The 15594-nt window shown below is 37.6% G+C and overlaps 1 protein-coding gene across 13 annotated transcripts in view; it reads right to left on the reverse strand.

Annotated features, from left to right (window-relative positions):
• Positions 1–15594, reverse strand: part of BMPR1B (bone morphogenetic protein receptor type 1B) — a 402305-nt gene that overhangs the window by 42957 nt on the left and 343754 nt on the right. For all 13 annotated transcript variants that reach the window (XR_012131647.1, XR_005061803.2, XR_001853580.3 and 10 more), the window contains 2 exons: positions 6950–7052; positions 6330–6432 (listed from right to left, as the gene is read on the reverse strand). Coding sequence is in view for 10 of the 13 variants with exons in the window: in XM_037020221.2 (XP_036876116.1) it covers positions 6330–6432; positions 6950–7052 (206 nt within the window). In the remaining 3 variants the exon portion in view is untranslated. The remainder of the gene's footprint in view (positions 1–6329; positions 6433–6949; positions 7053–15594) is intronic.

A 15594-nucleotide genomic window follows, 5' to 3' on the forward strand; every position in this document is an offset into this window, starting at 1 on the left:
ATGCTGTATGATCTCATTTATATGAGATACTCAGAGTATTTCAAATTCATAAAGACAAAGTAGAATGGTGGTCCGCAGGGGCTGAGGGGCATGGGGGGTGGGGAAGTTAATGTTTAATGGGTATAAAGGTTCCATTTTACAAGATGAAAAGAAGCTTTGGAGATGGATAGTGGTGATGATTGTACAATATTATGAACATATTTAATGCCATTGAACTGCACACCTAAAAGTGGTTAAGATGGTAAATTTTATGTTATGTGTAATTTCCCACAATAAAAATTAGGAAAAACATCATTATAATTGCTTATAACAAGGTTGTTTTCATTCACACTATCGTGAATATTTTCCATAACAATAAAAGTTTTTCCTGCAACATGAAATCTAAAAATGATATAGTATATATAGACACATCCTAATTAAAAAGCCCATCTTCTGATGATGTATATTTACAAGAATGCTAAAACATATTTTTGCTGTAATGCACAAAGTTCTGTGATGAACACTTCCATGTACACATCATTATACATGTCAAAGATTACTTCCTTACTCCAGATACAAGCAGAATTATTAGTTCAAGGTATATATATTTTAAGGCTTTTCATACATATTGTCAAAATATCCTTTAAAAAAAGATTGTAACAGTTTCCATTTCATTAATGTGAACATACATTTTATTTATTTTGAAGTAATTTCAATCTTACGGAAAACCTGTAAGGACAGAGAATTCCACAGAGATTTCCCATTTTACCATATTTGCTTTATAATTCTCTTGTTCTCTCAATATTTGCTTGAGTATGTCTGTCTCTCTATGTATACATGTAAGTATGTGTATATGTTTGTATTTATATTTATTTGTGTCTATGTATAATTTGTGGATCATTTGCAGCTCTAGACATAATGTCTCTAACCATAAACACTTCAGAGAACACTTCCTAAGAACAAGGGCATTGTCTCACGACACAGTAATAAAATTATCAAAATCAGGAAATTACCAAGAACATACAAGTTGAAAATAAATCTTACTTGGAAGTATTTCAGAAAAAGTTTGGACTACTTCTGATGACTAAAATCCATAGATATTTATGCTAATTTCTTGTCCAAGTCTTGTGATGGTTAATGTTATGATTTACTCAGTGGTCTAAAATACATGCTTCACATTTATTATCAACACTTACACTACTTGCAAAATATTAATAGATGTAGCTGCATCTGAATAGACTAAATGAAGGATGCTTTTTAAAAAGCAGTTTTATATGACCAAGTTTTATAAAACAAATTTCTTGCCAGTGTAGAGGAAAAGGAGTCCAGGAACTTGACCCACTACAGTACATGTCCAAAAAGCCATTCAGGCTTAAACACCAACAGGAATCATAGATAATTAGCATGTGCATTGTCTGAAAAGTGTTTTTTAGGAATCTTGAAAATAATTTGTAGGTTCTTAAAAATAAGCAGACTAAGGTTTTACATAACAATTGTCCTAGTAAATTTTCACTCCATCCTTCCATCCCTCCCTCCATTAGGTTACAGAGAAAGTTACAATAAACCCAATGTGTGCACAATACCTCTGCCAATGAGAGTGCAATTCACAGTGTTTTATATATATGCTGGCCTACAGACACCATGGCATGTATACATGCAAATACTGCCACTGGAAACTTAGCTGAACATGTGCTTCCAGTCTTAAGGATAACAAAAGCAGAAGCCTGATTTTGCAGAAAACCAAAGAGAACGCTAGATATGCAATTAAAACTAGAGGAACTAATTCCGTGAGGACAACATAGAATCAGTATATGAGTACAGAACAGTTTGTCATTCAAGCGATGTAATTTATGAAAACTCTCAGCCTCACTGCTTTTTACTTTTCCACACAAATGCAAAATACACCCTGAACTGTAAGAACACTGTGTTTATCACTCATCTTATTAGATTTCTGATTTACAAGCACAGTGAGACCAGACATGGATCTATGGATTTTTTTTCCTTGCCATCAAGAATCTTTATTAAAGCCTAGCATTACCTTTCAGTTTTCCTTTACTTTGCTCCAATATCCCTATGCCCTGCAGCCTCATGTACTGCCTCCTTGTCTTCTGTCATCAATAGGTGATCCTAATCAATAAACCTTTTGTTTCTGTTAGTCATGGTGGTCATGTTTTAATCTGCCATTACCTGTGCTCAGAACTTAAGCAATGTAAACATTTGAGTCACTGTCAGAGTCTTGGAAAGCGGACACTTCCAGATACCTATCAAGAAAAGAGCAGAGCTCACGTTCTCGCTAAGGCAGTTACTCCAACTGCTCAGGAAAGTAGAACCAAGGATTTTCCAGAGAAGTCTGGTTCTCTCTGAGATGCAAGTAAGAATTACAAGTAGCTTCTTAACAAGATAGCATTCTGTCACTATTGGTCTCCATGATGACGAAGTAGTTTGTGGCTGCTTAAAATGCCAGGACTGTTTTTCTACGGCTACAAGATGTTTCGTAATTGCAACAAGCAATGGAAGAACAAAAAACACAGCTAGAAAGAATCTTAGGAATAAGATTGGCCAAAAACATCTTTATATGTGTGCTCGATAGTACAGCCACAGATAAATTGGAGAGATCTTTCAATTAACAGAGCACAAAGTGCCTGAAAAGCATACTCCTGTCAGAAGATTTTAGTCACTAAATAATATTATACAAGTAATTTACTTTAATCATATCTTGGGATTTCTTCTCATATTAACACCTAGAAATAGATTTAATGTAAGAACAAAGCCATAATATTCTAGTTACTTCCTGTAAAAAAAAATTAGGATTATATTTCTTGGTAACAAAGGAGGTTAAGATAGAATTTTATATCCAGATTATTGCATCCAGTAAGAAAGAAAAAAACTAATTATTTCAAAACTCCTTTCATCTGTACCAAATACAAACTGCTTAGAATATATTTTTATTTAAGGAAATAAAGATAAATTTTAATTTTAGAAATGCTGTGTTATAATTTGACTTAACACTACACTGAAATTACATATTTCAAAATAGGATGCTATTTCTCTATACATTTTCTGTGAAGTATACATGTAGTATATATATGTAATCCTCATATAAATACATTAACTTATACCTATTTCTAAAAATTATACAAACTTTATTAGATTCTGTAAAATATGAATTACAGGATCCCATTTAATAAAGCAAGGGCTTCTGTTCATTTCAGCACCAGTATTTCACTTCTTTAGGCACTCATTTAATAAAAAAAAGCAAAAATAATTGACTATAATAAAAAATTGGGGGGAAGGAAAAAAATCCTATAAAATATTCTGTATTTCAAGAGAATGTTTTGCTCATTATCTTTTAGTCAAACCAAGATGCTGAGAGTCTGGGCATGTTTCATTTGCCCACCATCCCCGTGTCCTTGCATCCCTAATTCTGCAGGCAGAGAGCCAGACACCAGGGCACCACTGTGTCTCCCTACAAGTCATCAGGAGACAGCTTACTCTCAGCGCCAGATGCAGTGTTTCTGGCTTCCCATATCATATTTTATCATTTATGAGGAAGGTGCTGCATTTGATCAAATTATTTCTCATATTTTCCTCCTTCAGGAGAAAGAATGTTATTCTAGGGTATTCTGCATTGCTCCTGCTGAAATGGAATAAACAAAGCAAAAGGGAAGGTAATGTTCATGAGAGAATTTAAGCTGTATTCTGGCTGCCCTTCATCTTCTTTCTTGAAACAGAAGATAACAAAATTTCAAGGACATAAATATATATATATATATATATATGTTGAATGTGATTGTGTATCTCAAATTTCCTGCTAAATGCCTGTATGTATGAAAAAAAGTGTTAGAAAACCCTGAATCGGTTGAAAAAGTTTTCTTGTTTGTTATTAATAAAAACAATTCATTTAGCCCTACACTTAGCTCTGATATCTAGTAACGGAACCTCACCCAAGCCTCTTATTATTTAGCACTTAATAGTTACAGATGTTTTATAATAAGGTTAATCATTTCACTCTTTTGGAAAATCAATTAAGAAATAAGAACAAAAAAATATATGGTGAGCTGGTTTTGTTTAGCTACCTACCCTTATGAAAACATAGTCTCTGCTTTATATTATTTGACATAAAGATTTAGAGTAACTATATACATTGCACCAGTATAATGCACCAGCCACTCCTTCATCCTTCCTATACTGCCCTGAACCAAGGACTTGTCTTCTCAACGCTGCTACCCTTCTTTTCAAAGCCTTCTCACTCAGTTCTCTAGAGACTTATTCGAAACAATTTTAAAAGTCCCTACGTTCTCTCTCTCCTTGGAGAATACTTCCTCACTTGCCAGTCCTAACTGGAATCTGGCACCATCTAGAGGACAATTTGTGAATTGCAGCCTTTTCAGCACATAAAAAGTAAGCATCAGAATTTTCCTAAACCCAATGCTACTTCCAGGACACATCATCTCCACTTGCAGGTGAGAAATCTTTTTGAGGGAAGAGATTCCAAAAACTAGTGCTTTTACTTTCATTTCCAGCCACTCTTCATCCTCCTCCCAATCCCCACTCACAACACAGAAGCCCTTCTACCAGCGCCATTCAAAATGTTGTCTGTAGGCCACCTATTTTTTTCCACAACTGGTTCAGAAGGAAATAACTACAAAATAAGTACTGAAAGTGAAAAAATAGAACTCGACAATTTTGACAATGAGAGTGGTCTTCTCTTTGAACAAAGCATCCTCAAACTAACATGGCGAGACCTAAGCGGTGCTAACTATATCCTCATAAGGTCCTGCCTTTTTCTACCAAAAGTATTGCCCAGACTTTAAAGTGCATATAAATCGTTCAAGGAATCTTGTTAAAATGTAGGTTTAATTGTCTGGGGGCAGGGGGACAAGATTCCACACTTCTACTAACCTTAAAGTGATACTGACACCACCAATCATAGACCCACTTTGATTAGTGAGGCTTCAGACAATTATAGGATTTCTCCAATCAGCCATGCCACATCATATGCCTGTATTTTACAAAGGTGTCTCAAATATTACAAATCCAGCCTCTGCAGTTACCTCTTTTAGAGCCACTGCTACTCACGGGCTGTGCAACCTTAGGAAAGTTCATGACCTCTCTGTGCTATAATGTCCTCCTCTTCAAATGGGGAACAATAATCCGAGGGTACTTGTGAGGCTCAAATGAGCTATTTAATGTAATGTTTAGCATAATGCTTGGCTTATGTTAGCCATTTTAACTTTCAGATTTTTATTCCTGCCTTACTTAGGAACTCAGCAAACTCTTATTCATCTTTAAAGTCTTATTCAGGCACCACTTTTATGAAGCTGTTTGACATTCTCTCACCTCAGAGTGAGCCACTCATTTGTTTACGTGCTTAATACACTTTATAACTTAACTCTACTACTGAGATATTCCTGACCAAACATAATTATTTACATATTTCTGTCCTACATCCTAGTGTGCATGTCTTGAGAGCAAGAATTGTGTTCATCCATTTCTGCACCCCTAATATCTAACATGTTAACTGGAAAATTTCTTTTTAGAACCGAATTTTTTATGTGAACTATTATGAATCAATCTTAGATATACCTAGGCTTTTGCAGGAACCAGTTATCATCAATACCATGAAATATTATATTTTGTTTGGAAGATTTTCTCCTCTCAAGAAATAAAATCAATCATGAAAAATCATTTTAAACCACTTGCATAAGACTTTGGACTTAGGATTCTATGACAATTACAAATCATTTATTTTGTGGTGAGAGCAAAGAGGAGAGAGGATATGTGGGAGCTGTTTTTAACACAAGTTTTGTGAGATACAATATTTACCTTTTTAATGATTGATTAGATTTTCTGAATATCCTCTCCATTTTATCAATATATTGATACATGACTTGACTAAAAAATAGTTACTCTAGCATAGATAAAAGGAACCACCACCCAGCAAATAATCTGATATATTCTGTTACAAGGTTCTTATTTTTCAAATGAGTGTAATCCAATAGCAGGTTTGAGTGAAGTACAACTCCTGAATAACATACAGGGGCAAGCATAAAACACCACCTCCCTCTATGACCCTCCTGAAACATCCAACAAGCTCTAGGAACTGTTGTCTTCTTCTAAAGGGGAATGGGGAGAACTGAAAGAAGCTTCATAAGTGTGAAGCCACAGAGACCTGTTTTCCGGGAACAACCTGCTCACGTATTTGAATGACAGTTTCATTATATCATCTTGCCTCAGTCCTCAGTCACTGAGAATGGTACACGTAAATTACTTCAGGAGACAGAATGATTCTAGTTTTTATTTTCCTCATGCCTAAAGCTTTTCCATCTCCAACGCTTTCTTCTCCTTACCTCTGTTTTTCAGTGGAGGCAGAGTAGGATGTAGATCTTTATTACATTCATTCCGTTCTGTGCAGCATTCAATTGATCTTCTCTGATGAGGAATGGGAGTGTCCTAAAATCAAACCGCAACAGATATTTGTGGATTTCCCATACATTTCAAAGCCACATAATCTAAAACTTAAAAAATTAATACTATTTAGAGAACTCACTTAAAATTCTGATGTTTTTACCCAAATATCCCAAAAATGTTGTTTTCTATTAGAAAATTTCTTTCAAATTATCATCTATTCTCTTACTGTAATTTTTGCATTTCAACAGAATTACCACTGCATTTGTAATAGCCAGTGGGCACAATGTGAACTGAGGAAGCAGGCCTGGCTTCATGCAATTAACTACACTGGAACTTGAACAATCCAATCCAGTGGGTCACCAAACAAGAAGTTCACAGCAAACTAAAAGCATTTGATTTCTAAATGAAAGGAGAATTGTTTCAATGTAAGAATTTTCAAATTATATCTCAAATTACTGAAAACAATTAAGAAAAGCAATGTTTTACCTTGCTTAAAACCTGACTGTTTAAAATCTAGCCAAAGAAAGGTCACAAAGTAGAAGCAAGTTATGTCCCTTACCCGACACTGAAAATCAGAGCCTTCTAGTCCTAGACATCCAGAAGTGACCACAGGCATTCCAGAATCATCTTCTTCTATCATTGTGAAACAATAGCCATCTGTGCTAAAGACCAAATGGGAAGTGAGAGAGAATGAGTATGTATGTATGTATGTGAAATGAAGATTTTATCATTTGTCTCACTTCAAACAAGAGAAAGTCAGTGATCATTAAAAGGTGCAATCTGTTAAGAGAGACCCCAAACTTCCTTTTATGGAAGTTGAATTAATAATTATAATTCATAATCATAAAACTATGGTAATAGCTCTACTGTCCAGAAACTTGTGAGAAAGAAGGATCCAAAATTTCTACATATGAGAAAATTGAGGCTCAGAGAGCTTGAGTTATTTCTCAAAAGCCATGCAGCCAGGGAAAGATACAGCATGGGTTTGAATCCATGCCAGTGAATGTTTATGCTAGTTCTACTTGTTCAGAGGTAGTGGAATAAATTATCCCTTACTAAGGCCTGCAAACTAAAGGTGGGGAGGAGTTGGGATCAGCACAGCATAACCAAGTTGACTCAGAGCCGTCCATTCAGTACCTCTGCTTCCAGGCTGGCCTATCATGTGGAAACATCAAGTTTTGTTGTAATTAGTCTGGGCTTAAGTTGGCGCTGGGGTAAGGATGGACAACAGAAACAGGGGTTTTAACAAGGGGCTGAATAAGACCATGGAGAGCGAACAAACAAAATTTTAAATTTCTGTATGACTTCCTAGGTAAAAAAAACTTTCATTTATTCTATCTCCTTAAATCCACCCAGCAACAATAACATAATATTTCTATTTTACATGAGGAACTTACAGTAATGAGAGTCTAATAAACTTATACTGGGTCACAAATGAAACAGTTACAGAATCAGGCCTTGAATCAGGATCTCTTGCTTCATTCGCACAAGTTTTCCACTAGCCCCTCATGGGACTAAAAATGAAAAACAAGAACTATTATACATAGAACTATTTATAAACAGACATTACTGTCTTCACAAGTTTGAGTGATGAGTACCAGGCTCGGCATCTGAGACAGACAGGACAGTGTAGTCCTAAAAGATCAGGGGAGGAAAGTTCTCAGCATGATTTGTGGCTCATGGTTTGTGGTCCGTTGGCTCTGTATTAGAGTAGCAACATTCCACCATACATTAGCCCTCCAGCTATCACCAACACCCTTAGAATTGTTTATGTGGTTTATAAGCCTCAAGTGATCCAAAATACCTCAGATTGTAAGAACTAGCACAGCAAAGTTCAAACATACTAATGAATGGCTAGGAAGAGCCAATGACAAATCCCTTAGCTAGACGAAGGTCAAATGCATGAATACTGCTGTAGAAGAAAAACTACCTCTGAACAGCCCATGCTCTGAATTCTTTTTTTTAGTCCGTTTACTGGAAGTCCTATGAAAATTGAAAGCATGTAAACACTGAAAGTGGTAAAAAAAGAGCTCTCCCTTAGAAATTTACTTTAAATATAAGCACACAATACCCATGTAATTTTTTTATTCCTTTCCTATCAATTTAGATTATCTGTACAACTTTTATTTCTCATCAAAAATAAAACCCAGGAATAATTAGAAATAAAGTCATGTTAATTTCCTGACAGAAGGAACTTATAGAGCCTAGAAAAGTTGATACAATATGTTAAATCTAAGAAAATTAATTTCCCCTTAATCATGAATTCCCCTTACTCAAAATCTGAGTACATGGAAATGTACTTTTAGGCAATTTACAAGAATTGAAAAAGAGAATGGACAAAGTTGGCCTGTTGGCAAGTTAATGTTACACTGTCCTGGGAAATATAAAGAAACATCAGGGAGAACAAGTTCAAGCTTAAAAATGCACACCCTTGTCCGCAAAGAAGGTGAAACTAAAAATATAAAGAGGCTGTGGAGAGGGAAAGAGACCCTGGAACAAAGAGCTGTGTCCCATTTTAAGTGTATATCACCTGCAACAAAGCAAAAATTATTTATAAGCTTCTCATTGAAATCACTACCAGGGAAGGGGCTTTAAGTGGAAACTAGCAGTACAACTGCAGAACTTGAGAATTACCTGAGAACTTCCAACCCTCAAGCGAGCACAAATGTAAACAAAAGATGTGCTCCACAGTCACAGCAGATCAACTCAACTCACCACTAAGAGGGTGCAGCTGAATGCCACAAAAGGTGATCAAGTCTCACCACTGGCTTATTGGAGAATTCTGCTTCCTGGTCGCCATGTTTAAGGTTTGTTTTGAAATGTTTTATATAGATTATTATCCCATGATTCCCAGAGTGTTGAAAGGGATAAGAAGAGATGAAGAATCATGAAGGAAACAAAAATAGGAACAATTTTAAACAGAAGTGAAAGTAGTGAGATGTAAAGAGGTCTGTAGGATGAATCTTTTGCTTACAGCAATGATTATGAATTTCCTAAAAAGATAATAGATGCAACATTTCAAAAATGCTGCCCCTGTGTGATAGGTAAAGAAAAATAACCAAATAGAAGAGTTGCACAAGATAATCAGTCATCAATATTAAATATCTCTCACCATGACGTTCATTCATGAAAAAGCAAAGTGTTTGAGAATTTCAAGTTCACATGAGGTCAAAATAGTAAGGATAAAACTTCAGTTACAGCCCCTTGGATGGTCCCACAGATTCATGACCCCATGAATCTGTCCAATATTCCAAAAACACATGAGTGTCTGGAACAACTAGAGAGACGGTCGAATTAGCTGCCAAGGTGAACATCTCCTGGCAAGAATGGGGGACGCCTAGCTTAGGTTCTGAAGGACCCAGTCACACTCTCCTTAGCTGGCTATGCATCCAGAGCCTACACGGTGTGATTCCTCATTTATGATCAAATGGATTTATAACCAGCCTTTTGGACTCTACTCATTCATCAGACTTTGTAGAATGGTTGGAGAAATTTCATAGTATATCCAAAAGTACATTGGCAGCATCATTATTTAAGGTCCTCTACTTATTGTTTTATTTTAGTGAGTACCGTGTCTATAAGGTTTCTCCAAGAACTGGTCCCTTTGCTGCTGTTCTTCCCCTAAGATCTTAGGTTTCTCTATCATAAACCCCAGGGTTGTTCATAAACATAAACACCACAGTTGAGAAGGGCCTACCGCAGAACTTTTCTTCTAACCAGCTTAGATCTTTATAGAGATTAATTTAACTATATAATATTTTTAAATTATTAAAAATTTTATCTTCTATGTCAGGGTGACAGGCAATTTTAAAGCATTATTAAAATAATTTAATATTATTAAATATCTAAAATTATTATTAAATAGTTTAGAATTTTGTTCTTGATAAAAGTTACATATAAACAGGGACCTGCTCAAGTGCATCTGCCCATAAGGATTAATAGCTCTTTCAATTGATCAATATTTATTCCAATATTTTTCCAGTATGTGAGAATTACTAGAATTTCTAAATTTCTTTCAAATTTCTTTGAAGTTTCAGATACTGTGACTCAGGCAGAGTCAGAGTCTGAGGACAGAATAGTAAGGAAGATACAGCCTTAGCTTTGGAGTAGCTCAAAATCTATGAATGCTACCAATTGTAGGAGAGAAAAAGTCATTCAGCTTTAAGCAGGAAGGGTAGACACCGTAAGTCACTCATATTTTACTGATTGGGGAAAAGAGCAAAGAATGTTCAACAGTGAATATTGCCAAAGTAATAGAATCATAGGCTCATATTTGTTTTTAACCCTTACCATCTTAGCGGTGCCCATATTGGTGGAGGGAAACCTTATCCTCTTAGGGGGGTGTCTTCCCGTATTGGTGGGGGAAAAGAGGGATGAACATATATATATGGCTGTTCCTGCTCCCCTTCTCTGGCTTTTCCTCTGAGAGGTCACAGTACTGGGGGAAGGTAAAGTTACCACATGAACCATGAAGTGCCAACATGAGTGATGCCTTTCACCTTATCCTCAAGAACATGTAACATCATACATCCTTCTCTGTCAGCCATAGCAAGTGATTTGACATTTTGTTCATTTTTTTCAGAGGCACAAGATTTTTTAAACTTGTGCCAGTTTTTATATTAATCAAGCATTTGTATATTCTCTGCCCCACCTCCCTGAGCAGACCTCCCTGCCTCTCACCTAGACTCTGAGGGCCTTTATAACAGAGCTTCCCCAACCCCTCTTTACAGCACTTCCTCATAAATCTTGTATTTCCTTCTTCAATGGTTCTCTATGTATATTTTTAAGAACCCTACACTATTCACTTAATATTAAGTCCAACAACAAATGGGCTCATTTAAAGATCTCAATTATGACTAAGCACAAAAGCAGAGGTATTCCTTATAAAAGACTTTGTAAGTGAATTTGAAATCATAGCCTCTTCCACCTAAATAGTATTTTCTAGTGAAGGTCCTACCATTCCTACAAGTGCAATGGTTTGTTTTCATTCAACATCTTCCACAGTGGGGCAAAGATGATAAAGTTCAACATTCAGATGGCCTGAGCACCAGTGGCGTAAACTGGATGCAAAGAAAGATGAATAAACAAATGAGAACACTGTGCACTTTCAGCATTCTGAGGCCCTGGGTCAGGAGCACCTGTCTGGAAACTCACACCATCTCATTCCGCAAGAGGTTTAAAAGCCCTGGGTTAATACAAACTTTGTAAAAGACTTACAGCCCACAGTTTTCCCTTCTGCCCCCAGCGACTCTTCAAGATAGAGTTGGAGACTTAACTTATTCCCCATTAGGCGGCCTGGTGTCATTTGCACAGCCTTTGTGCAAACACCTGATGTGATTTATTACACCTGTAAACCCCCAAACCTGCCTGGGCGGACTTCTTGGTCAGAACCCAGTTAGATAAATGAGGAAGTATTTATGTTATCTCTGATAAAGAGTGAAAAATAATATTTAGAAATGGACAGACTTGCATGAAGGAATGGAGGACAGAGGTGGTGAGATAGGGGCAAAAATGACTGTCACAGGCCAAGTCAGGTAAAACAGGAAGGAGACGTAAAGCAGGACTAGATTATACAGAGAGAAAACCCAAGGCTGAGATTACACTTGTTCTGGCAGGAAAATAAGACAGAACATCGGCATGGTGAACGTCATGTAAACAGAGTTTATTCCAGGAGACTTTGAGACGTTCAAGGCATGCAATGAGTGTCTGAGTTCCTAGGAACAGAATCTGGAAATGGAATGGGAAAGATTTACAATGCAAAGTAATACCTGGAAAGATATTTAGAGAACAGATACTATCTTGAAGGAGATAGGACAATGGCTTTACCCATTACTCTGAATTAAAGATATCAAAAAAGGTTCTAATACTGTATTCAGCCTGATATATTTCTACTACAGCTTCTCACATACATGGTATTAGGCAATGCTAATGTCATGGATTTTCAAAGCAGACATATCTGCACCTGATGGGAATCAGGGCCAAGCACTCTTCTGGCATTGGAGTCGGCTGGGAAAGTGATTGATGATATACTCCTGAAGAGTGTTAAAACCCTCCAGACTTTGCACAACTTGTCTGAATTATCATGTGGGATCCCAAAGAGATTTATATCAGAGAACATCAAAAGATATTTCAGTCTCTTTTACATATGATGCCCTCTTGATTTGGGTCACTTTTGGTATTATTCACTCCAGGAAAGTGGGAGTGGTAATGTCTAAATAAGATCCGCTTAGGACACCCAGCTTGGCTAAGACCTACCGGGTGTAAGACCTCCGTCCAGACAGCTTTGACCAATGTTTACCTAAGCCTCAAGCAAGCAGACCCCGTCCTTAAAGCTGCTCTACCTAGTCATGCAAGTGTGTGGCAGTATTAGTCACAGCGTGCTCCCTTGCAGGTCAGCAAACTGCTTTTACTGGTCTGACAGGAGGTTAATACAGAGACTGAAACTAGTGTAGGAATAAATTTAGCCCTGTTGAACCTACATAACAGAAACTAGATAAAATGGAGCATGAAGTTTGTAAGCATTTTTTAATTTATTTTTTTAGTAATTAATTTTTACTGCACTTTAAAAAAGTATCAGTGCCCAATGTATTGGGGAGAAAAAACTACCTTTCACCAGAGAGAGCTTGAGAAGTACCAATGTGGAAGTCCAAGAGCAGAGGATGGACTTACAGGAATGGAGCCAGAAAGGTCTGGGGGCAGTTTGGCTCTCATAGCCTGAGAACAAAAGTAGACCCTGTGCTTCAAGTCTGAGGTACCTCAGCTCACAGGAGACTCACCTCATGAGCCAAATGGATGAGTATTTTTACCCAGGAGTGAGGATCTGCTCCTTTGAGAACTAGCATCAGGAATTGGCTGTTGGTCAAGAGTTCAGGATTTGGGTCACAACTTTTTCCATCATATCAACATGAACAGTGACATAGTGAAAATTACTTAACCTCTCAGGGCCTCAGACTCCTCACCTGGAAAATACAGATAATGCTACATTCTGTACAGTAGTGCTGTACTGATTAGAGACAGGCAAAGGAAACATCCCAGTACTCATAAGAAGCTCAGCATGTATTAGCTGTCTGCTGACTCCTACAAGCTGACCCATTCATGCTGACTGGCGTGGTACACCCATGTTTTCTGGAGGGGCGGCACTGTTCTTGTTGCTGTTCCTGTTGTTTTCTTTTCCTTTGCTATCACAAATCAAAGGTTGGAAAACCATATATATAAACAATATAAACTTGTTCCAGTCTGGCTTCCATCTTTGCTTCCACATTAATATTACTACACTATAGTTATTGAGGTCAATAATTCCAGTTGCCCGGTTTCAGTTCTCACCCTACTTCTAACAGCATCCCACATGGCTGACGGTCCCTTGCAGCTCCTCTGTAAACTTGGCTTCAGCGGCACCATACTCACTGCTTTACCGCTAATTGTGAGTCTCCTGAGGAGAGTCTTCTTCATCCAAACATTAAATGTCTCCAGGCTCAGTCCTATGCGCCGGGAGACTGGATTGTTCCGTTACTGTTCTCACTTCATGTCCCACCCCAGCGATGGCCTCCCTTTAACTTTGAGCACAACTATGTCACCTGACTTGGTAAATGGAATCTTAAGGACAGGATGCAAGCAGAAGCTTTATGAGGTTGCTCCTTCACACTCAGGTAAGAAGAAATATTCTCTCTGAAGCTTCTGGTTCAAGAAGAATGAGGAAATGTGTGGAGCAGGTCTGAACTCAAGCAGCAGCCTGAAGCCAAGCCCACCCAATCCTGCAGAACCAAGCACAACTGCAGCCCACTTGTAGATCCAGGAATGAAAAAAATGAATGCTTTTAGTTCAAAGCCACTGTGATTTTTCAGAATGGCTTCTTCCCAGCAAAAGCTGAGTAATATTCTACTCACTTTACACTGTCCTCCCAATCTCTTATCTGAGCCCCAAATCCATATTCTACTGCCTACTCTTTGATATCTATTTGTGTCCTAAAATGTGTCAAAACCTTAAGCTTAGCTTACCCTAATGGAGCTTGATTATCTTCCTTTGTCCTCTCTCATTAAAAGGCTACAGTCTGCATCTAAATGCACACCAGGAACTCGAGAAGCACCTTTCAGCCCCTCCCATACCCAGTTCATCAACATAAAATCTTCTTGCATACATTTCTCCAGCACAGCCACTCTTCTGCTCTGGCACCACCCTCATCTGAGGTCATTTTCTCTCACATAAACTGTCCTTCCTGAGTACACCTGTCGATCTCTCTCACCTAACTGTTGTTCTGGTTCACTTTTGTCTCCCTCCAATACATTCAACACTCAGAGGCAAAGAAATTTTTTCAAAAAAGCAAATACAATCCCATCAATGTCCCCTGTGGCTCCTGCTTAAACGTCCTCTCCAGTGGTTTCCCAGCATGCTCAGGAAGATGACCAGTACTCTTAACACAGTCTACCAGGTCACAGGCCATCTTTCCCCAGCCCCAGGCTGGATGCCTACCACATCTCCCACTCCCTGTTTGAGGAAAACTAGTCTTCTTTGAACGTGTCAAGCTGCTTCCCTCCAGAGAACGTGCATTGCCTTTAACCCTGCCTGTGCACTTCCTTCCAAATGAACTTAGGACACTTCACTGGCCTATAAGGACAACAGGACAAAATATTTGAAAGTGGGATATTTTGGAGAGACAGAAGGTACAGTCACCAGAACTGTACCTTAAATGGCACACATGGATTTATTCTTAATCTCTACACACTCAGATAAAATAGTAAGTTATCTCCCTAATTCTCTTCCTCTAATTTTCTTTTCTCCATAAAACCCTTTAACTTTCCTGATACTTTTTCTGGACACTACAAACAGGTAGTGTTTCCCAGAAACTACTGTCTGAGCTTTGCCATCATCTTACCTTGGCATAAGATTCAGTGATCCCAGCTTTGTTCTCTCATACAAGGGCAGGTTACTAGACCTCTCTGGGTCCTGAATTCCTTATGTCTAATGACACAAAATAAGCACTCCCTACCATGCTGAGTTATTCTGTGGATTAAATAAGCTATGCATTTATGAATACACCCAACTTTCTTCCCTATGTCATTCAGTCACTACATATTTCTTCAGCTATATGTCTCACGATATACTGGTAAGTGTATATTAGATCCCAATTCATAGGAAACTTAAAAAACATCTCAGGAAGAAATAAATGTCTTCATCTCAACTTCAATTCAACTTTATGCTCCTGTCTGG

Source organism: Manis javanica, chromosome 5 (genome assembly GCF_040802235.1).
Source record: "Manis javanica isolate MJ-LG chromosome 5, MJ_LKY, whole genome shotgun sequence".
Classification (NCBI taxonomy): Eukaryota; Metazoa; Chordata; class Mammalia; order Pholidota; family Manidae; genus Manis; species Manis javanica.